Source organism: Epinephelus fuscoguttatus, linkage group LG3, assembly GCF_011397635.1.
Source record: "Epinephelus fuscoguttatus linkage group LG3, E.fuscoguttatus.final_Chr_v1".
NCBI classification, from domain to species: domain Eukaryota; kingdom Metazoa; phylum Chordata; class Actinopteri; order Perciformes; family Serranidae; genus Epinephelus; species Epinephelus fuscoguttatus.
In genome coordinates this window covers 13799469-13821720 of record NC_064754.1, presented here as the reverse complement: position 1 = coordinate 13821720, position 22252 = coordinate 13799469, and the positions used below count along the sequence as shown (strand labels likewise).

Sequence of the window (22252 nt, the reverse complement as noted above, 5' to 3'; positions counted from 1 at the left end):
TGTTTGTGGTGTGATGGAAATGATGCTTTCCTCTGAATGTTCGACTAAAATGAGAAAAAATATATATTATCTAAATAATTTCATCACAATAGCTACCAGAATGTGTTTCTACACATAATGGATAAGCAAAACATATCAAAATATTACCTAAAATATGTGTTTGATTTTCTAAAATTTTTGAGACCACATTTGACCATAGTTGAAGAATGACCCCTATATTTCTATATTCTAATGTCCACATAGGCCTACTGGTTGATTACTTGCTGCTGTAACACACAAGTTTGGGATCAATAAAGTACTATCTTATCTTATCTTATCTTATCTTATCTTTCTTACACAGTGGTTACATTACCAGTGAAACAAGCCACAATTTAACTGTGTGTCTGCATGTGTGTATCATAGGTGTACTCCAGTACTTGTACAAAAAGCACTGCACCCTTGCCCATCAGCCACTGGTCTGATCATGCTAAGCCTCTAAGGGCACTGGACAATATTTAAGAAGCTCTGGTGTTGTCAGCAGGTATCGCAGCCAAAACGTTATCAGTCGATACTACTTGGACTATAAATGGACTACGAATGAAAATTTGAACACTTCCAACACCAAAATATAAAGTTATCTTTAACATCTCTAGCTAACGTTAGCTAAAGTTAGCATAACGTTAGCTCCTAGCTGCATTGTTCATCATGTCAGCTTGTTTGCTGGGAGTTCATTAGCCTATTTTGTTCTAGTTTTTGTACTTTGGTGATTGTACATCATTGTTAGCTGTTGTCCAGAGGGATCTAGTTAAGCTAACGTTAACTTCTGGAGCTTAGCTTGATTAATTTAGCAAACGTTATGCTGAATGATTCAATGTAAATACTGTAGCACCAAACTAACGGAGAGACACTCTTTGTAAAGATGGTAAAAAAGCCGTTATCCTTTTCTCATTCTGAGCCAAAAAACTTAACTTCAGTGGCACTTGAACTTGTTGTCTTTGATGGCGACGGCAACAAGATGTGGTTCACAAGCATACACTGTGACCTGTAAATTTTGGCTTGTAATTTAAGCTTTTCATCGACTTTCTCAACAATAAAATGGTGAATATATCCCTCCAATGCGTAGTTTAGGCCCTTTTGGTTACTTCTCAATGACATCTGATCGTTATGTCCCCAAACATCATCAATTGCCTCCTGCAAAATGCCGTGTACTGTGACACCTGCCATAGTGCCCGGTCACTGAATGTCGATAGTTTGTCGATGAGTGGAGGGGGGGCATGGTTTAACCATAGGTCAATTAGAAGACACCTATGTGAAGCCAAGCTATCGGCAAGAAGCCCCGACAAAGTCCCATTGTTGCAAACACAACGTGCTGACGTGGTTACAATTTGCCAAAGAACACACATGGCCTAAAGAGAAATGGCATAACATTTTGTCTTTGACTGATGAAAGCAAGATTATTCTTTTTGGGTCTAGGGGCCGCAGACAGTTTGTCAGACAACCCCCAAACACTGAATTCAGGCCACAGTACACTGTGAAGACATTGAAGCATGGTGACTCAAGCATCATGATATGAGAAGAACAGGGATCAGGATCAGTTTGAATACATCAAAGTACTTGAAGAGGTCATGGTGTTTCAACAAGACAACAACAGTAAACGAGCAGTGTCTTGGTTCCAGACCAACAGGATTGACATTATGGAGTAGCCAGCCCAATCCCCAGACCTTAATCCTATAGAAAACTTGTGGGGTGACATCAAAAATGCTGTTTCTGAGGCAGAACCAAGAAATGCAGAGGAATTGTGGAACATAGTCCAGTCATCCTGAGCTGGAACACCTGTTCACAGGTGCCAGAAGTTGGTCAACTCCATGCAACACAGATGTGAAACAGTTCTCCGACACAGTGGTCAGACAACTAAATATTAGTTCAAGGATTCATGGGCAAGCTAAATCTTCAAGCTTTTTTCAGTTTATATAGTAAATGTTTGAGTTTGTAAATAAAAATGCTGACACTGGTTTTTACTCACTTTTTTAAACACACTGCTATTATTTTGAACACAACTGTATATGCAGTACATTTAGTGGTATTTGTTGTGGCACTGTTTAGCACTGTTTGCAGTGGTCCCAGTTCAGGTGGAGTATTTATCATGTCATTCATCTGAACTCATCTTGCAACCTATATGTTACACGACCTGCTCTTTATGCTGATGTGGCTTTCACTGTCTTTCTCTATTTAGTAGAGATAGTCTGGTAAAGGAAACATTTTTGAAAAACAAATGATGTCATCATACATAAGTTCAACTGCCCATCCCTCATGTTCTGGACAGAAATCCATGGGATGCTGAGAAGAAGAGTCATCAGTATCTGGTGCTGCTCAGCCTTGATCTTGGCACACTAATAATGTTAGTGCCACCACATTAGACTGTCACTTTGACTGTCGTTGGACATCTGCTTGCTTATACAACAAAACAGGAGAGACTGTTGTTTGAAGGCTCAGACACACCAAACCGACCAAACCGAGACACAAGTGAATTACAGCAGTGCTGATATTCAGTACAACAGCACTCCCACTCATGTTATATTGCTTATGTATGTAATATAAGGTGAAATGCATTAATGAAGTCTGACATATTTTTGTCTGACATATTTTTTTGTACATCATTATAACACAGGATATAAAATACGTTATAGTATGAGCATGGCATATGTATAATATATAATAAAAGTACTGCTGCTACTAATAATAAATATGATATAATATATAACATAATATAATAAATAGGAGGAGGTAAAGTGTGACAGTGTGTCAAAGTGACTGAGAGAGAGAATTGTAAGACTAAGCCTCTTCCCTCACAGCTGAGGAAACAGACATAATCTAATTTGAAGCTAAATATACAGCCACAAGACATGTTGTAGATTACTTTATTTTGATTATTCAATCTAATTTCTTGACATTTTTGATGGGGGCATGTTTGGTAGTGGCATGTTTTGCTGTCTGCCACTTTAGCTTTTCCGATGCAACCACTAGAGGAAGCTAAAGTCAAACTTTCTGACACAACTCCAAGCCCTCTAAGATTTGTACTGATTAACTGTTCCTGCTTCAGTTTCCTTGGTCAGAAAAAATCAAGAAAACTCAAGAACCTGATTGTAGAAATTACTATATTACTAATTACTTAAGTTTTTCCTTCATTTATAAATCTTGAAGGCAGCTGTAATCAGAGCTGTAATCAGAGCGTCAGTTCCCCGGTCCTCTTCACACTGTACACTGACGAATGCAGGAGTTAACATCCTAACAACCATGTCATCAGATTTTCAGATGATACTATCATCTTAAGTCTGCTGGATGTGAATGCCTGTCCCTCTGTGTACTTCAGTGAGATAGCTACCTTCAAAATCTGGTGTGACAATAACTTCCTGGTGTTCAATACCAAAAAGACAAAAGAGATGATTTTTGATCCTAAAGAAATTGCAGCTCATGAACGGGTAATCATTGATAACTGCGTTATTGAACAGGTGTCCTCATATAAATACCTGGGCCTGATGGTGTCTAATAACCTTAGCGGGAGTGATCATGTGGATTTCCTCTGTAACAGACTAGCTCAGAGGCTACACTTGCTCAGAAGGCTGCGGCTGTTTGGGGTCCAAACCGAGATCATGTTAACATTCGATAACGCTGTGTATTATAAGAGTATAGTATTATAAGATACGGCATGGCAGTGTGGTTCGGCTCCCTCACAGTCCAGTGTAAGGCCAGACTTCAGAGAATGGTGACTACTATAGCTGTGAAGATAGTGGGGAAACATGATCACTTCCAGTCCCTCCAGGCAATATATGAGGGAGCAGTTGTCAAGGGAGCAAATAAGATCCTGAGTGACTCTTCTCATGTTCTCTTTCAGGAGTATGAGCTGTTGCCGTCGGGGAGGCGCTACAGAGCCAGCAGGTGTAGGAATTCCTGTTCAAATTGTCCTTTATTCCCACTTCCATTTTATTATTAAACAAACAAACAAACAAACACCTCTTGTGGCAGAGCCCCTCCCTCCCCCCACTAGGGTAGCGGGGAAGCCTACTGCTGCGGATCCACTACCCTAGCCCCCCTCCACCCCACCACCTGACCTCGGTCGGGTGGTGGGGAGGGCTCACTGTTGTGGACCCACCTCCATTCTGGTAATTTTATATGGAACATATAACGTGGGCAGGGGGGAGGCTTATGGCTGCTGATCCCCTGCCCGTCAAATTCACCGTTAATCATTGTTTACCATTGCTTATTACTGAATTCTCCTCAATTATGCTAATAGGTGGTTGCCTGCTCACCTGCTGGCCCTGCGATGCCCCCCTGGTTGAGCCGTATGTGCGCAGGGCTATTTTATGCCTAAATGGTCTGGTCATTGTTGATCTTATCTAGTATTGTTTTTATTTGCAACTGATTTAATATAATTTTAATTGTTTTTACTGGTGTTTTTATTTGACCTCTGTATTTATTTGTTTTTATCTGCACTCACTTGCACTTTGAGATAGGCCAGTGCAATACCTGTAGTTCCCTTTGATTGTAACCTTACATACAAGGCAAATGGTCGCACTACTCTTGCACCAGTAGTCCGTAACTGTAACACACTCAGTGCACTATGTTGGCAACTTGTCTGTGTTGATTGTATGTATGTATGTATGTATGTGAATACTGCAGCTGTTTGCACTATACTGCCCAAGATGAATTTCCCTTGCGGGACAATAAAGTTTATCTTATCTCTTAAACTGTGTACAGAACTGAGATAGCCTAGTGTGGCTGTCAACTCAGTTTTACAGTCATACCCAATTTATCTCATCCCAAGACTGTTTAGGGACGCCAGTGTGCAGAAATATTGAAATACACCAAAATAAGTGTATCATATCATATGGCACGTTGAAATGTGTGTCAGTGTTAAAAAATATAATTATTTATCACGTAAATACATATAACTCGTATTGTCAGTGTAAGGAAATGTTGGACGCGACCTTTTCGTGGGCCCCCCTTTGGCCTTGGGTAGGGGTCATCTGTACCTTCTGACCCCATCGAGAGCAGGCCTGCTTATGTCTACAAGGAAATGAATACTATACTACATGGACTGGAAGCACCAGTTGAAAGGTAAGCCTATAAGGAAACATGAATACACAGTATTAACCTACATGTAACCAACCAAACTGTTATTGTCTTTCTTTTCCTCCTTCCTATGAATGAAGCTGTTTTTTTTTATAGCACTGTATGAGTTGCACCTGCCTGCAGGCTATCAAACAATGACTATTCTTTTCAATGCCTACCATCTGCTGTGAAGGTGACAAAGTACAATACATTACACAAAGGTTTTATTTGTATGTATAATTAGGATAATGGGGAGTCGTCATAAAAAATTCATGGCAACCATCTGCCTTAGAAAATTAAAGTAATCAATAACCATAAACTGTATAAAGAAGTGGCCACTGTGACATCACCAACTGGTTTGTGGACTACTGTTTTAGTGCTTTTGGTTTGGCAATTTTGATGGTGTCGTTTCAGTCTTTTGGAGCCAGAAGTGATCATATATGGGTGAGAGGGTGGATCTGACTGAGAACCCGAGGACAACGTCATGATAGCTACTTGTCATTCACAAGGCAGACACATACTTTAAAGCATACTGAGGAGTTGCTAAATGGGTTTTCATTGTTTGAAGCACAATGACAAAAAAGATCTTTTCTGTACCATACTTTATCATCTATTTTACTCTAAATGGGACTGTAATTTACAGAATGAACATCACGCTGCTCTGTAGAAGACTTAAAACTAGCGATTGAGACCATAAACTCATTAGGAAAATGTTAACTGAGATAATAAACAAAATGGAAATTCATGAAGAGTCATTTTCACATAAACGTGTTCAGTCAAGCTTTTTTTTTTTTTTCGCAGCCAGTGGAGTCATCCACTGCTGGCTATTAGAAAAAAATGCAAACCTTAATAATGTGAGACAAAGATTCAGTAAAAATAAATATTTTACAAGAACAATAATATAAAATAAATAGAAAATGAAATGCATTCATCACGTCTGTCCTTCGGATTGTCTACAAACAGTGCAGATATGAGTAAATCAAAACCAAAAGGTCCACTGTCTCTGGAATCGCTCTGTTGTCCATGTATGTGGGTAACCTGTTCTCATTCCCAGGGTGTCTCACATAACTCTTATGTAATCCTGTCTGCCGCAATTACGTTGCAGAAAGAGCCAGAAAGGTAGAGGCCGTTTACACGTACACGGTGATTTTGATAAACGGAGACATCTTCCTTCGTTTGTGCCCTTTGTTTACATGCAAACGGAGATTTCTCCTCTGAAAACGAGTCTTTCTAAAAACTCCGGCCAGAGTGGAGGTTTGCATGTAAACTGAGATAAACGGAGATAAACGGAGTTATAGGCAGTCGACATCACAGTATGCGCCTGAACTTGCGCCTGTGTCAAAAGTGCGACCTATGTTGCTATGGTGACAATGGATACATGGAAGGCTTGAGCCTCTCGTTACACTGCCACCTACAGGTTTGGCATGCTCTTGTGTATATATACACGGGTAAGTGTAAATGAAGATCTTTTTGAAAACGGAGACGGTGAAATGTCCGTTTATGAAAAGAGCCGGCAACGTGTAAGGCCTCTCAGAGTTCTGAATTCCTGGTCACCTGCTCTACTCGGTTTCCAGAGCCTCAGCTTTAATCATGACCACTTCATCAAGGCAACTCAGTTCACCTGTTCCTCATTACTCACAGCCACAATATATACCCGGGCCTCACAGACACTCATTGCCAGATTGTTCTACGCCACTCATGCAAGACTCTCCAGCACTTTCTTCCAGACTGATTTCCCATAGCAGACCCCGCCTGTCTTTGACCTGCCTGCTTCATCTTATTCCTGGTGAACGCACCACGCTTCTGTCCCTGACCATGACATCTGCTTCCACATCCTGGGTTCCGGTTTGCCTGTGGCTGCTTGGTGTTACCATCTGATGACGACGCTATAGTGTGAGGGTTCCACTCTGCTTACCTCTGGTTGCTGCGGTTGCCACACTTCCCATTGTATTTGTGTGTCCTGTAAGTACTTACCTGCTAGCTTCTCTGCTCTCTGCCTGGCCTTGACCTATCTTCTGCCTGTCTCCTACTGGTTCGCCTGCCTGGACTGTGTATTTACCTGGTTCTGGATCTTCTACCTCCACGACTACATCCCCTGCCTGCTCCTTCATGGTACCGTTGCTAATGCCACCACTCACTCACCTGCCTCTCGGCCCGGTTCAGCCTGCCAAACCAGCCAGGCTGCCAAGGCCCTTGTGGAGAGACTTTGCTGGAGTGTTGAACTGTATTGTGTGCTGTTTACTGGTCCTGACCTGTATCTACTGAGTTGTAAAAGTAAACACCATAACAGACTGTTCCTGGTCTTTGTTGTGTTGCAATTAGGTCCTAATACTACCCGTTACAGAATACAGTGGAAAGAAGTAGTTGTGGTGGGGTCAAACACACACTGGACTTTCATCTAGAAGACTGCTGTTTGTGTCCCGTGTGAATCAAAGTCAACTTGAGTTTTTTTTAACCACATAATGTAGTTACTGGTGCATGTCACATGATTTAATTGTCAGGTGACACAGTCGTCAGATCATTTCTCTAAACCTAACCATGTTTCCTGTAAAGACAAAAGTTCATTTTGAAGACACTGTAAGATGTAATGAGCGGAAATTGACACAGAGACTGACATGTCCAAAAGTGACACTCGAGGGGTCCCAGATTGTAGTCAACACAGGGGGGGACAGTCACACTCATTTCAGCCATTTGCACAGGAAATGACCCACCAACAGACAGCACACCACCAAATGATGGACTCTGCTTATCAGGTGGAGTCGTACATCAAATGTGCCTTTTTTTTTTCTTCAGTTCAGAACTTCTCCTAGCTCCTAGTTTGAAACACAGGACATCTGACTAAGCTGCCATATTTGTTGATGATGTGAGCAGTCCATCGTTTGGTCTCAGACATTATAATCAGTGTCTGTATGAATCGGCACCATGCGATGAACCTCCAGTTTATCATAGACTGTTTTTAGATTGGATTTGTCGGCACTTCCTGATGAAACTGGTAAAGTCCTCCCCTGGAAAAAAAAACAAGGGAAGTGAGTGGCATGAAGACTTTAAGAGAGTCCTTTCTACTGATAAATCTATCTGATCTGGTCTGATGCAAGTTAATATTTACCTTTTGCTTCATTGTATGATGCTGCTGGCCAGTTAGCAGGTAAATTGTTTGTCCTGGTTAACTGAGCTGACTTTTGGGTGCATTAACTTAGACCAGCAGTTTTTAATGTTTGTAGTTGGCAGATACTTAGATATTTGCATGTTTACAGTGAACTACATGATGATAGACATGTTAGGTAACAGATGTAGGCACCACGTCTAAACCCTCAGTGACTCTAGCAGACATGATAGATTTACTTTGTGGGAGGGTAACTATGCAAACACTGCTGACAACAGCATTGCCTGGAAACAGGGGACACAATTTCCATCACACATTACCTGTGGGTGTGTTTGCAGACCAACCTGACTGCGTCTGTCTTCAGAAATATCAATGTCAGCATAGTATAGGTCTGGTTCGCTGCTCACTGAATCTGCAAAGAGACAAAGCTGAAGTTAAATGTTAAGTTGCAATGAAGTGAAATGTAATTTATACAGCAGCACATTTGAAATCGAGGCTGACAAAGTGCTTCACAGGTACAAAAACATTTTGAGTCCAAGTGACTTGTGTGAACAGGAGTTTTTGAAGTTGGTCCAGTACTGTGAGAAAGGGCTGCAGACGGCAGTGGCAAAACAGGCAACAGAGGAACCACTCGGGGCAGGTGCGCCTTGTCATATTTACGTCCACTAAAAGTGGTTCTTTTGGCCACTGACAGACTCAGCTTGTTAACACAAGGACCCCTTGTTAGCACCCATCTCTTTCGCTTGTGTTAACCACAGACCTTATTTCAGACATCTAACCAAATTCTTTGAACTTTGTAAAGGAAACCAAAGTGCTAAAACCCTAACTGGTTTCTGTGCTTTAGGACTCCTTCCTGCACCACCACAGTGACTGATGTTCATGTCTCCATTGTGATTCTACCTGTAAAGCACCTGGAAAGCACCTGGAAAGCGATGCTAGTGATCATATAACATCCTGAAGCAAATATAATCAAACCTGATAGCATGTGACACCAATGTCTGTGTGTGTGTGTGTGTGTGTGTGTGTGTGTGTGTGTGTGTGTGTGTGTGTGTGTGTGTGTGTACTTTGTGTATTCAAAGCTTTTAAAATGTGTTTGTAATCAAGCCAAACATAAAGCCTTTAACTAAAGCTTAGACTCCCACAGTCGTCATGGTTACAGAGAGCTTTACAGAACATCACTGGAATTTGGGGAAAGTCCACTGTGATAAATGTGTTGTGAAGTGAAACAAGAAGCTCTGTCTTCGGTTTAAGCAAACATCCTCTAAAGCTGAGGTCATGTCCCGCTGAGCACTAGCACTGACCAGATCGTGTCTCTAATCAGTGAGACATTCAGACAGATATTTGCACAGTTAGAACGAAAGGCAGCTGCCTCTTTCACTTCAGTGTGACATCTGCCTTGGCACCGCAGGGTTTACTGGCACATGATGCCTTTTTAAGTAAAATCGGTACAGATGGATGTTAAAAAGTTCCGACTTCTAACATATTAAAGGAAAATTTATGTTTAATCTTGTATAAATGTCTTGTTTCTGCCTCATGTATTAACAATGTATGTAAGTATTTGAGGTTGGATGAAGTGAGGATGTTTGACTTAAATTTTCTATTTCAAGGAATGGGAAGTTTGGATTGGACCTAATCCTAACAGGACATTTCTATGTATATTCATTTACTAAAAGTACAAATTAAAGAATAAATGCTCTGACAACCACAGAACATAACCTTATAAAAGACCAGAACATGAACTAAACTACAATTATTGGTTACTTAAAGCCCCTACAAGGAACTTTCATTTTGAGTTGATTTTGGCGACCCTGTGGACAAAAGCGGTAGTGTTTTGCTGGAATGAAGCCTACATTTCCCATGAGTTCTAGCGCGTATTGTCATAAAGACGCTTACCTGGCTCGCGCATGTGTTTGTTTTGGGGATGAATGAAACAACAAGATGGGAAAACTTTGCCCCCGCTCCTATCAGGGATCCCAGCTCACCTCTGCGGCGCCCCAGCTCCACCTCTCCAGCGTAAGCGCCACCGCTGCAGGGGTAAACACAGCGGTCGGCTGGTAAGGCTGAAGGCCTGCTTGGCGAGCACTTCCACGGCTTCTTGGACTGAGTATGGAGCAGTGCCTCGCCTCTTTATTTCTCGGCACTCGCTGGACCCTGTCGATGCCTGGCTGGTACCTGTTGTCGGCCCAGATGAGGTGTTCCAGCCCCGCAGCCCCCGCTCTCCTCGTTCCCGCAGGCGCGGGGTGAACCTGCGCAACCTGCGGCCTCTGTGTGTGGCTCCCCGAACAGCTAACACCATGAACCCGCCTGCTCCTGCCAGGATTGGGCTGGTAAATGCTAGATCGCTAGCGAACAAAACGTTTATCCTGAAGGATTTCCTGACTTCCCGAGGATTGGATTTTCTCTGTGTGACTGAGACGTGGCTGACTGTTGGTGAGTCCAGTGCTTTCACAGAACTTTTACCCAATGATTGCTACTATTTTAACTCCCCGCGGACGTCGGGTCAAGGAGGAGGAATAGCGAGTGCCGTAAATCGTTTCGTCCTGGAAGCGACCTGGGGTGGACCCGGAGACAGTTTCCTAAAGGTATGGATATACACTATATAGAAATAGCTTATCTTCACACCGATGGTCTCATTTGCTGTTGTAGGTCACGCACAGACATCAGCAGAAACGAGAGACTTTTGCATATCCAGTTAAAAGTTCCTTGTGGCGGCTTTAATCAAAGTTTGTGGATTAAAAAAATTTCAAAATGAATATATTTTTCACTTGATCTGCAGTATTTTCCATGTAGTAAATATTTGTCTGACTTCCTGTATGATTCTGGAGCCAGTTGCAAAAAGCACCTTAAATTTCTTAGACTTAATTTTTCCTAAGCTGAGGGACTTACTCAAGGGTGTTGCACTGAATCCCTTGGAAGGTGCCCTTAGTTAAGTAAAAATGTAAAGTTATTTACTGCATTTAAAGAGATTTTACAGTGTTAAAATACTACAGTTTCCATGACAACGATTTGTTTGCTTGTGATACCTAAAGTCTTTTATTCAATGGTGTAACTAACTTTAAGGGGTTCCTTAAGTATGAGACTAAGATGCGAAGAAAACCTTAAGTACTTACATGAACATTTTAAGGAAACCTGAAGGAAAACACATGCTTTGTGCAACTGATGTTATTCTAAGAAAGTCTTAACATGGACTTTCTTAATCTAAAGTGTTTTGTGCAACCAGTCTCTGAGCTCTGAGTCATTTTCTCACGCTGCAGCTGCTTTTACTTTGAAACTCTCTTCAGAAGTAAAGTGATGCATTGGTTGTTTGTTCAATGTTGGATATAACCTGCTATACTTACATTTATATTTATAGGCAATGTGAAATACGGTGACTGCTGTTTGCATCCTGTTTACTAACATAACCAGGGTCTGCATTTATCAAACTGCTAGAGGTGACTTTTTAAACCCTTTATCATTAATTCTACTCACAAATTTAAGATTAAAAAGTTGCACTAAAATATAGGAGAGGTCACTCAAAAGTGTCTTGTGGAGGCTGTTTGTAAACAAAGAAAAGTTATGTTTACAGTCAGTACTCACCAAAAATGTACTCTGTGTATACCTGAGGTCTAACAAATGTGCTGAGTACACTTCCTTCCTCATGAGAATCTGTAAAGCTGTATGGCGCTAATAACGTTAGCATGTTGTATTTGTCTGGAAAATGTGTTTAGTATAAGACAGTTGTTTTGTCAGTAAATCTTGTGAGTTGTAATGGAGCCAAATTATGTACTGTTACCTTTGTTAAATACTGTGTTATCCCTGAATTTATATGAGAAGAGTTTGACATGTTGTATTTGTGGGGAAAACGTGTCCAGATACAGTGCTTTGTCTGTGAATGCTGCGAGTTATAGTGAAGCTGATTTGTGTACTTGGGTTTGAAATTGTCTCTTTGAAGCCATGTTTAATGTGTATTTGGGGTGTGTTTTGAGTCCTGATCTAATGCTAGAAGCAGGCCCTGATCAAACAGAAAGTGATTCTTCTGGTTTTGCTTGAATGAAGAGGTCCAGAGGTAAAATTATCCAGCATTTCACAAGAAAAAAGCCAAAGGTAAATATATTAGGTATTATAGGTAATTTGACAACTGATCAGTTGCTCTTTGTACATGGAAAGCACCTGAAAAACCAAGCTCAGGGAACTTAAAGAGATAGTTCAGTGTTTTTTGAAGCAGGGTTGTATAAGGTACTTTTCCATAGTCATAGTTCTACCTTCAGTAGATGGTGTCAGCACAATGCCAAATTGGAGAAGAAGGCAGGAGTGCCGGCACAGAAAAGCAACAGAAGCTATTTTAGCCACCTAAATAAAGTCCTACCCCAAAAAATAAATATCAGTCTGACTGAGGTTATATTGAGGATATTTTCACCGCTTTACCGCATAACATCCATATTCCTGTGCAGAAGTACAGCTCTGCCGCTCAGTGTATCATACCGCAGATCAGCTGTTTGCGTCAGACTTTAAGTGGTTTGTGGAAGAGACAATAAATACAAGACGATAAAAAAATAAGTGATTATGACAGTGACGATGAAATGTCGTTTACTGTGGAGACCAGAGGATACCTAGAGAGGATAATAGAGAAAAACTTTTGCAGAGGAAGACCAGACGGGCCTGGGCCTCGTGGCCTGAGATTTTTGTTGTCTTATTTGTTTGCTTGTTTTATTTGTTAAAAAATCAAATGGATTTTAGTGTTTTAAAGATGTCTTATGTGGTTATTTTATGGTCAGTGGTGGAGTTGTGTTCATCCCATAGGGCCACCAAGGGTGGGGTGAAACACTCCCCGATACAAAAAATCCAAACTATCCCTTTAAGTTTTTCAGTGGCCTTTGTTCAACCCAGTGATGTCATGCGAACACAATTTATCTCTCAGCTCAATTTACATTCATAACCACAGTATAATGTGGAAAAGAAACAAGCAGTGAGATAAAAAAAAAACCTGAACAAACAAAAAACAAATACCTGCCTTGTGTTTGTCTGATTGTCCTCTTGTTTTTGTCGAGACACTTCCACGTGATGACAAATATAATTACAGCCAACATGATGGGAATTACAATTCCAATCACATCTGTCAAACAAAACACCCAAAATTAATAAACACACTTAACATCATGAAAAAAAGTTACGAGCTTTTAAATTACGATATTTTATATTTTGTTTAAATTAGTGTTAGCATTAGTCTTACAATGTCTTGTGTTCATGTTGCCCCTGTTGTCTGTGTTGTTTTGGTCACTGCAGAGTGTTGTAATGTCGACTGGACGAGTCTTGTTTTCAGCAGGATTGGTTGCTACACATCTGTAAGAGAAGCTGAAATCCTGGCTGTGCACAGTCAGAGGCAAAGAGAGAACGGAGCCGGTCTGGTTCAGTATTTCCTCGTCTTTGTACCACGACAGTGTCGCTTCCTCAGCTTTCTTCACAAAACACAGCAAGGTGCAGCCATCAGCGCTCACACTCAGTGTGCTCACAGCAGGAGTTGGTACAGACTCTGGAGAATAAAGTTACAGAGATTAAAAACTAGACAATATGATATTTAGAAGTCCTAAACTACGCTTCTACTTTCTGTTCATAAATGATACTCGTAGAGTGTCGTGTAGGTCATCATTAGCAACCCGTGCTTCTACCCTGCCAGTCTGCACTGATACTAGAGGAGCGGTAACAACTGCAGCAACTTCGCTGCTGGAATTTTTAAAATTTCAGATGTCATATGCCATCAAAGAGGGAGAGGACAGAGAGACAGGCAGAAAGAGCGCACATCCCTGCATGTGATCTATCAGCTGATTTGGAAACGAAACAGTGTATTAAGATTGGGCCTAGATCATGGAGTAACTGCTGAGGTCACAAATGGGCCTAGGATGCTGAAATGTTGCCACCAACACACTGGTTGGTTTACTGGCAAAGGAAATGTAACTTACCATACACTGTGAGTTTATATGATGCAGTGAAAACGTTTCCTTTTTTAGAGTCAATATTATAAATCCCTGAGTCGTTCCTCTGCAGGCCAGTGATTGTAAAGAGTCCAGTGTCACTCTCCCAAAGAAGTCTGTCTTTGTAAAGTTCCTCATATACTTCAATATTCTTATTTTCCACCATAGCTAAGATTATTCTTCCAAATGTAACAAACCCCCGCACCATCACAGGGTCAGGTAAAGTAATGGATCCCCCTTCAGTGCCTGTCAGGTACTTCTTCACATCCTCAGTAAGAGATGGGTTAATTGCTGTAAAAAAAAAATAAAATGGAGAGATGCAGTCAGTACAGATGTACAATGTGAATCCACTGACCGAGCAAGTTCACTATATCTATTACAGCCTTAGAAAACACTAATAATTTGTCATTTCCACAGAGATCATCGGGGAACCATCTCCTTCTGATACTGATTGTTACAAACTAAACATTTACAATTAATGCATCTTAGATACTTTTAAAAACAGCAAACAAGTTAAACCTTTCTGGACAAGATAAAAATTGTAGCAAACGAGCCAGGTGGCCAAAAACACAACAACATATGAATGATCATGCTGCTCCGCATCTGCTCTGTGTCAGTGTCATTGTTTCTACCATCATACTATGTGTTACTGCATGTTCAACTGTGAACTGGGCGGTACGGGAGTGCAGTGGTTAGCAGTGGTTAGCACTGTGGCCTCACAGCAAGATGGTTCCTGGTTCAAACCGGCTTCCTCCCACCATCCAAAGACATGCAGGCCAGATTAACTGGTTGGTCTAAACTGGCCGTAGGTGTTAATGTGAGCATGTTAATGTGTCAGCCCTGTGACAGTCTGGTGACCTGTCCAGGGTGTACACCACCTCTCACCCAATGTTAGCTGGGATAGGCTCCAACCCCCCATGACCCTCAACAGGATAAGCAGTTATGGAGAATGAATGAGTGAACTAGTCAGATTTTTTTATTCTTTTAGTCGCAGTTATGTATTTTTGAGCACTGTTCCTGTTGCAGTCCTGTAATCATCAGATACCACTGTGGGTTCACATTGACTGAACCCAGCATGACTTTTAAGAGGCATATAAATCAGGTGGCTATTTGCTGCTCCTCCACGTAGGTTAATGGAGGACACTCTTCTGCATGGGAGAGAGCACACCTGTGTCCTGTTCCACATTTATAGCTCAGTATAAACTGTCAGACTGTCATGGTGACATGTTGGTAAATCATTAAAAAAATGTTTGCATCCTGGCTACGACTGAGTGGCTATTTTTGTTCACACAGCGATTTATTGGGGTCAGCACCTCTCCAACATTGGTGTTAGTTCCTCTCTCTATCATCCAGTAATAACACTGTAAACAGTTGGCTGGAAAGACCCTGTGCTGTTTTATCAGCTCGCTACAATTAAATGATTGCTGCGGCGCAAACTATTTTTGATTTATACTGAAGATCTGTTCATTTCTACATATTTCTGTCACACTGTTAAAATGCTGTATTGCCTAGTATTAAAGTTTTTCATGTCTTTGTTTTTTGTCTGTTTTATTTTCTCATACAAACAACACACCAGGAGTGAGTGTCATCTGGAAACTTGTCTTTCCCAGCTCAGTTTTTCTAAGTGAAGCCAGGGTGCATAAAAAAGGTGACAGAGTTGCCATTTTGTGTAATATGTCTTTCCTGTTCCACAGGATGTCATATGGCAGTTACCATCGATTGAATATCTTGCTTTTTGGTTCAGTTCCTCCTGTCGAGCTACGTTCCAAAATAAAAAACTGTAACATTGGTAACTTTCACATTAATTTTGACAAACCCCTAGGACAGCAGCACTGAGGTATTGCGTTGTATTTTTGGGTAACTATGGACTGACTCAGCATGTGATGAGTTATCGGAAAGTGGGAAAGAAAAACTTTGGAAAACCCCTCAGGGAGAGACTGTGGACAAAGTGATGTGATGAATGAGATGTACATGTGAGCTGGGAGAGGCGAATAATCTATCAAAGGAAGCATGAATGAGGAAGAGGAAGAGGAAGAGGAAGGAGACTGACCAAAGAAGAAATCACTTAATGTTGAGTCTAGCTTTTGGATGTCTGCAAAAATAGAACAAACAGTGACATACATATGAAAATAAATTAAGTGGCTGTGAGGGTAACTAGCTATCCAGCGGATCTCTTACACTTATTTTTATTAATATTTTTAAAGTGACAAGTTTTAATATGTGATTATTCTCCTGTCTGGCGTTCTACTCTTAGTTTAAATATTTAGGACTAGTCCATACCCATTGAGTGCACAGTTGCCCACGTACAGTTTCACATGATGTGTTTTTGGGATACAGGTCATAGGAAATTGCAGATTAAATAGTCAACTGAACCCATTAAGAAGAGCAATGTATTCAGACAGAAGAGAATTTGATAGTATGATTGCAGCCACAGTGATCGGTCGCGTTTTAGCCATTTTTCGGTTGTTATAGCACCACCCAGTTGCCAATTAGAGTTAAATTTCTCCAGTCACCTTGAGGCGTCCTGTTCTACATATCTACTAAGTTTAGTAAAAATCGATATGGCGGTTAGGCCTTGATAAGAAATTAGCTCTCTAGCGCCACCATTTTGTTTGATGGGGTCAATAATGGAGGGGTCCCCTCAGATTATGTGTGGTCATATGCCTACAGAGTTGCATGGTGATGGGTGAAACCCTTGAGATGTTATACACCTTTATGTGATGAGCCACGCCCTCCGCAATATTCATTGCCTTATAGAAGCTCAGTTTGAGTAAGTTTTCCAACTTTTGCCAAGAGGGAACTTTAGATATTGGTCCCTAGATTATGTTCACCCAGTTTCATGCAGATTGGTCAAACTTCCTAGGAAGAGATCAATTTTAAGTGTTTTTCAAAAAATTCAAAATGGCGGAAAATCTATATAACCAGAAGTTATGTAGCCTGGTTCCAGACCATAGACCCCGCCCACTCAACTGCGTAGGCTTGCATCTCTAGTCTGGCATACTGCAATGAATTTGCGATTTATCTCGTCCAAACGATGGAAGGACCAATGAATGCCAGGGGTGGGGGCGGGTCTAGCGATTAGCCAATCAGCGCCATGCGAATGGCGACTGCTACAGATCCTACAGACCACATTAACGATGCTATCGAGGTATTTCGCCACTACTCACGTTAATGGAGGACCAAATTAAGGAAGCTGCTAAACTGGATTAACGGCGATGCAGCTGGGCATGCACGACGACGGAGACATTTTAAATGGGCAATGCTCGCTTGTTTTCGGCACCCCCGAGGCATGGATACTAATGACATCAGATTCTGGGTGAATCGTTGATCTCTACTGATTGGTTAGGGAAAAATCAAATTCCCTCCCCCTTGTAAATTGGCTTCAATGGAGGCGATGTCAGACTAAAGGTTATGGGAGCTTCAGTCTGACACTCAGGCTAGAAGTTATGGGCTCTTGAGGCAAATTTGTTCCTCATGAGGAGAGGCATCTCTGTGCAAAGTTTCATGTCTCTACCACATATGGGGCATGAGATTGATGTAATATTGCTTTATTCGCATCCTCCCATGACCCTCTACCACTGTGCCAAATTTCACATGGATTGACCAAGTCAGTGAGGAGAAAAACGTGGAACAGACACACTTGATCGAGGTGGAATTTACCTGGTCAGTTGTTATCCTACTATCCTACTAAGCTGTTTACATGTCTAATGAAAGTAAGTATTCCACTAATATGACTGTTTACATGCAGCCGTGCATACTCTGATAAACGTGCTCCAACATGTCATTTTTTCGAAAGTGTCCTACTGGTTTAACTTGTTGGACCGTGTGAGCATGCTCTCTCTTTTGTGCTTTCATGTGATGTTTGCACATTTTGAAAAACCTGTTGTTACTGAAGTCTTTCAAAATGTTTTAGAGTAGGTGTGTTTCTCCTTGTGGCCAGAAATTTTCTTTATAGCATGTATCTCTACTCCACAGCCTTGCAAACTGTTGGTGAGTTGGTTTGTGTACACTGTATCAATGACAACACACAGACTAGTCTCTTACATAGACGCCGATGACGTCAGCACGCTGGCTGACTCTGTCATCTGGACATTCCCATAGGAAAGTTGTACTAGAACTAGCCCTGGCTCCCAGCAGCAGTTATGTGATTGGATCCAAATCCATGTACTTCCGTACTTCCTCGTCCAACAGCTGGTTAGCTTTGCCTTACACCCGCCTACACCGGAATTGCTGTTCCCTGAATTGTTGTCCGTAGTATAACAGAAAAGGAAGTGTTCAGTGCATCGCAAGAAGAGATTAAAATGGATATGATTTCATTCGATGCAGCTATATTGCAGAGCGGCAACGTCTCTGTTACATGTAACACACGTGCCGTACCTATGGCAACGTCATCATGTGGTCTGGATTTCCCCGCCCATTTCTATTACAAAACGAAAGACGAACGTCCCATTCAGAAATACGGGAGGCTGGTCACGCAAGACTACGCACAGACCTGAGAAAACAGGCAAGAGGCCGTGTGTCCCAAACTGCTGTAAAAACCCCAGTTAAGACCCATCATCCAAATGTTATGTATACATGCTCAACTAATGCTCCTCAAACCTGAATAATACTGGTATATCCAAGATGTCTTAATTGGAAAATGCCTAAAGGAAATGGCCACTTTAGAATGAAAATACAGACAGTACTTATTGACCCTCATGCCGACAAGAAGTCCAGTGTAGTTTTTTAATCCACAAAACTCATTCGGGGTATCGGAGGATAACAGCTAGCTGGAATAACAGCTACACTTGAAGTGCATGGAACCCACATTTTGAAAATGTAATAAAACTCTGCTAATGCATTTAAAAAACGTCAGAACGGCTCGTCCGTTGTAATCCAAGTGCTCTGAAGCCGCGGCATGCAAAATTGAATTGAAAAGATGTAATTTACTCCACTTTTACAGCATCATTTTTCACCGTGGTCAGTTAGCCTGCCCTGCAGGCGTGCTGTGTTTACATGGCAACTCGCACGAGACTAGCTGATGGGTAGTGGTGGTGCTAGTTCTCGAGTCTTGTGCTAGTTGCCAGTACTGTCCATATTTTCATTCTAAAGTGGCCAGTTCCTTTAATTCGGCTTCCATCCATTTTCATCTACTTATCCAGGGCCAATTCGCCTAACAGGAGGCGCCCAGGAGGCATCTGAACCACCTCAACTGACCCCTTTTGATGCAAAGGGGCAGCAGCTCTTGTCTGAGCTCCTTACCCTATCTCTGAGGCTGAGCCCAGCAACCCCATGGCCTAATTCGTAAAATTCATATGGAATATGCTGTTTACATAACCAGCATCAAATTCAGAATATTGTCGTTTTCAGAATATTAGTGTGCATGTAAACGCAGTCACTGTGCACACAGTGGTTCAAATAGAGCTAATCAGTATATAACTGCAAACATCTGTGAATTATTTTTCTAACTTTTTCTTCATACCTGCCCTCTCTCTGACCCAAGTCAATGATGATATAGATCATTTCTGTTGAAAATTATAAATATTATTGACGCCACTGCTCACACAAAGGTAAAAATAGTCTCCAATGAAAAGAAAACACCAAGGACAAACACCACACTGGTGAAACATCAAAAAGATGAATGCAGGTGGTGAAAAACAAGTCTCCTGGTTCACTGTGACAGCTATAAGTTTATAATTTATTATTTAAAAGTCCATCGCAGTCCTTCATCTCAGACATAATTACAAAAACAACAATAATACACATGCCTTAATGCTTATGCTGACTGACCCTCTTGTGTCCGTTTTTACCAAACTTCTATCCACAAGTCGAGCAGTGATTTTGCTTTCTTTTTTTTAAACTAGCAAAATTAATTAATTCAGTTTAAAATACTAAACACAGAAAAGTTGAAAGTAGAGAATGTCTACCACTGAATGAGGTGTTTTTTCTGTTAAAAAAAATGTGAAACTTAATGTTTTTGAAGCCAGAATAAAACATTGGCATTGTATGTTTCTGCAAACAAAGAAAACATTATATTTGTACATCATACATATCATATCAACATTTGTAAAGTAAATTAGTACTGTATGAGCTGACTTTGTCATCGGGAGGTGGAGGGGATGGTGGATGGTATAGGCAACACGCCAAGCTACAGACCATTGTTTGAAGCCAACAAACAACAAAACGGGTTGTTTTTAGTGAGTCATTGATGTGTTTCCAGCGGCTTTTTAGACACCGAATGTGGATGTTTTCAAGAGATCTGCCACTGCGTTTCCATCTGGGATTGTGCCAACAAAAACGGGTATTTTAAGGTAAAAACCATCCAGACCTCTCAGATGGTCTGAGACAGGTCGGCTTTCTGTCTCTGGCGTCAAAACTAAACATGAAACAAAAAGCAGCTCTTAGTTTTTTGGGTTTTTTTTTTAGCTTTAGGCACCATGTTGCTGCTCAAATGTAGTTTTTTTCCCCCACCATTATTGTTAATATTGGGGTTTTTTTTAAGCCTGTATTAATGTCTCGATTTGTATCTTTAGAACATTGTGTTCGTGCGTAAAAACGCAAGCTCTTATGAGTAGAAATCAGAAAAGCCTCGAAGGATAACTTCAGTCAGGTAAAGCATAATAATGTGCAAGTGTATCACTTATATAGTTAGGCAACTTACCTATAAAAATGAAAGTAATTATCACCCGTACTTCCATCGCAGAGTTATTGACCGCCGTCCACTTGGGATTTAACCTTTCATGATAAATGTCTCACATCTGGAGCTTAATCCAAACTCCTGCACAAAATGAGTGCTGTCATGTCACAGACAAGTCTGTACCTGACCCAGGACCTTGCAAAAATATTTAATAAGTAAAATATTCATAAAAGCGGGACGCGTTTAAACTTGCAGCAACTACCACGAGTCCAAACAGCCACTGCAGCGCATACACAATCACACACAAGGGCGTAGATTGGGGGGGGGGCAGAAAAATTTTGAGCATCAAACACTTAATTTTCTGCATTCTGGTGAATTTTTATGTACCGATGTCATCAATCAAAATGTCTCCTTTGCTATTTTAATGCTTTTATTAAGGGGGGAGGGAACAGACATGTTATTAACACTGTCCCTACAAAATCTACTCCTATGCATACATGCACGCGCGCGCGCGCGCGCACACACACACACACACACACACACACACACACACACACAGAAATGCAGAAAGCATTGTCTGCTCATTACCTCCCAGCATGCATTAAATTTGGTTTTAAAGAAGATTTACTCAGTCAAACTTCTCACTGACAGTTGTGTCAGTTGATAAAATGACTGGTTATGTGAAAATGTTTGTAAATAACAGGAAGAATGAACATCACACTTTGCAGCTCTATACATCTATGTAACCATACGAAACCTGAGATGGAGTGCTTCTTGGGGATTGCCCTTTGATTTGCATGACAGATAATTAGAACCATGGTCTTTGCATATGTTGTTTTTAGAGATAGAGATGTTGTATTTAGAGATAAAGACATGCTGCTTGACTTCCTGAACATTGCACCCACTCTGCAGTTGATAAGAAAAACAGGTCTCAGAAAGAAGAACGATTTCCTGTACAACATTTATCTGCACAAGATGTGTTAAAAAATACAAAATGAATATGAAAAAAATGTGCAAAGCAGGCAGCTCTATGTAACGTTCATATTTGTGTAGTTAGTGTTCTCACAGCCGTCTTAAAGCTCCACTTAGAATTTTCCACAGATGGAACCATAGGCATTAAAGGTCAAAACATATGGTCTGCATGATGTGTGAGAAAGTTGACAGAAGACTGTTCTCTGTGGTCGGTTTCTATGGAACTGAAAGTACGTTGTCGTGGGTCGATTATGACTCTTGTGATGTCTCTGGTGTGCTTGAGTCATGTAAGTCAGCCTGTGGTTGACCAGATCGCTCGAATGCCTGGATGAACACAGTACAGCATCTGTTATCTACCCATTCACTCCGAGTTTAAAGTGTGACAGGAAGTATCTGGTTTTCCTTCAGTGATGGAGAACATTTGCAGTTGACCCAAATACATGCTGCTCTATAAAGTAAAGAATGCTTGATGGTGTCTGCAGAAGATGGTTCTTCAAATGCTGTCATGCACATGATTTTGATATT

General features: G+C 41.1%; 1 protein-coding gene across 2 annotated transcripts; it reads right to left on the bottom strand.

Moving 5' to 3' along the window:
- Positions 1-4135: 4135 nt before the first annotated feature.
- On the bottom strand, positions 4136-21077 carry LOC125885146 (CD48 antigen-like). Of its 2 annotated transcripts, none has more exons than XM_049570634.1 (6): positions 20780-21076; positions 14128-14430; positions 13401-13700; positions 13182-13283; positions 8512-8603; positions 4136-8093 (listed from the first exon to the last, which is right to left on the bottom strand). In XM_049570634.1, exons 1-6 carry the CDS (start codon positions 20814-20816, stop codon positions 7974-7976), a joined length of 954 nt encoding a protein of 317 aa, XP_049426591.1. In that variant the 5' UTR covers positions 20817-21076; the 3' UTR covers positions 4136-7973. The 2 variants fall into 2 exon arrangements, 1 of the variants encoding a protein (XP_049426591.1); XR_007448820.1 differs by having other exon boundaries at positions 7961-8093; positions 13178-13283; positions 20780-21077.
- Positions 21078-22252: the final 1175 nt, after the last annotated feature.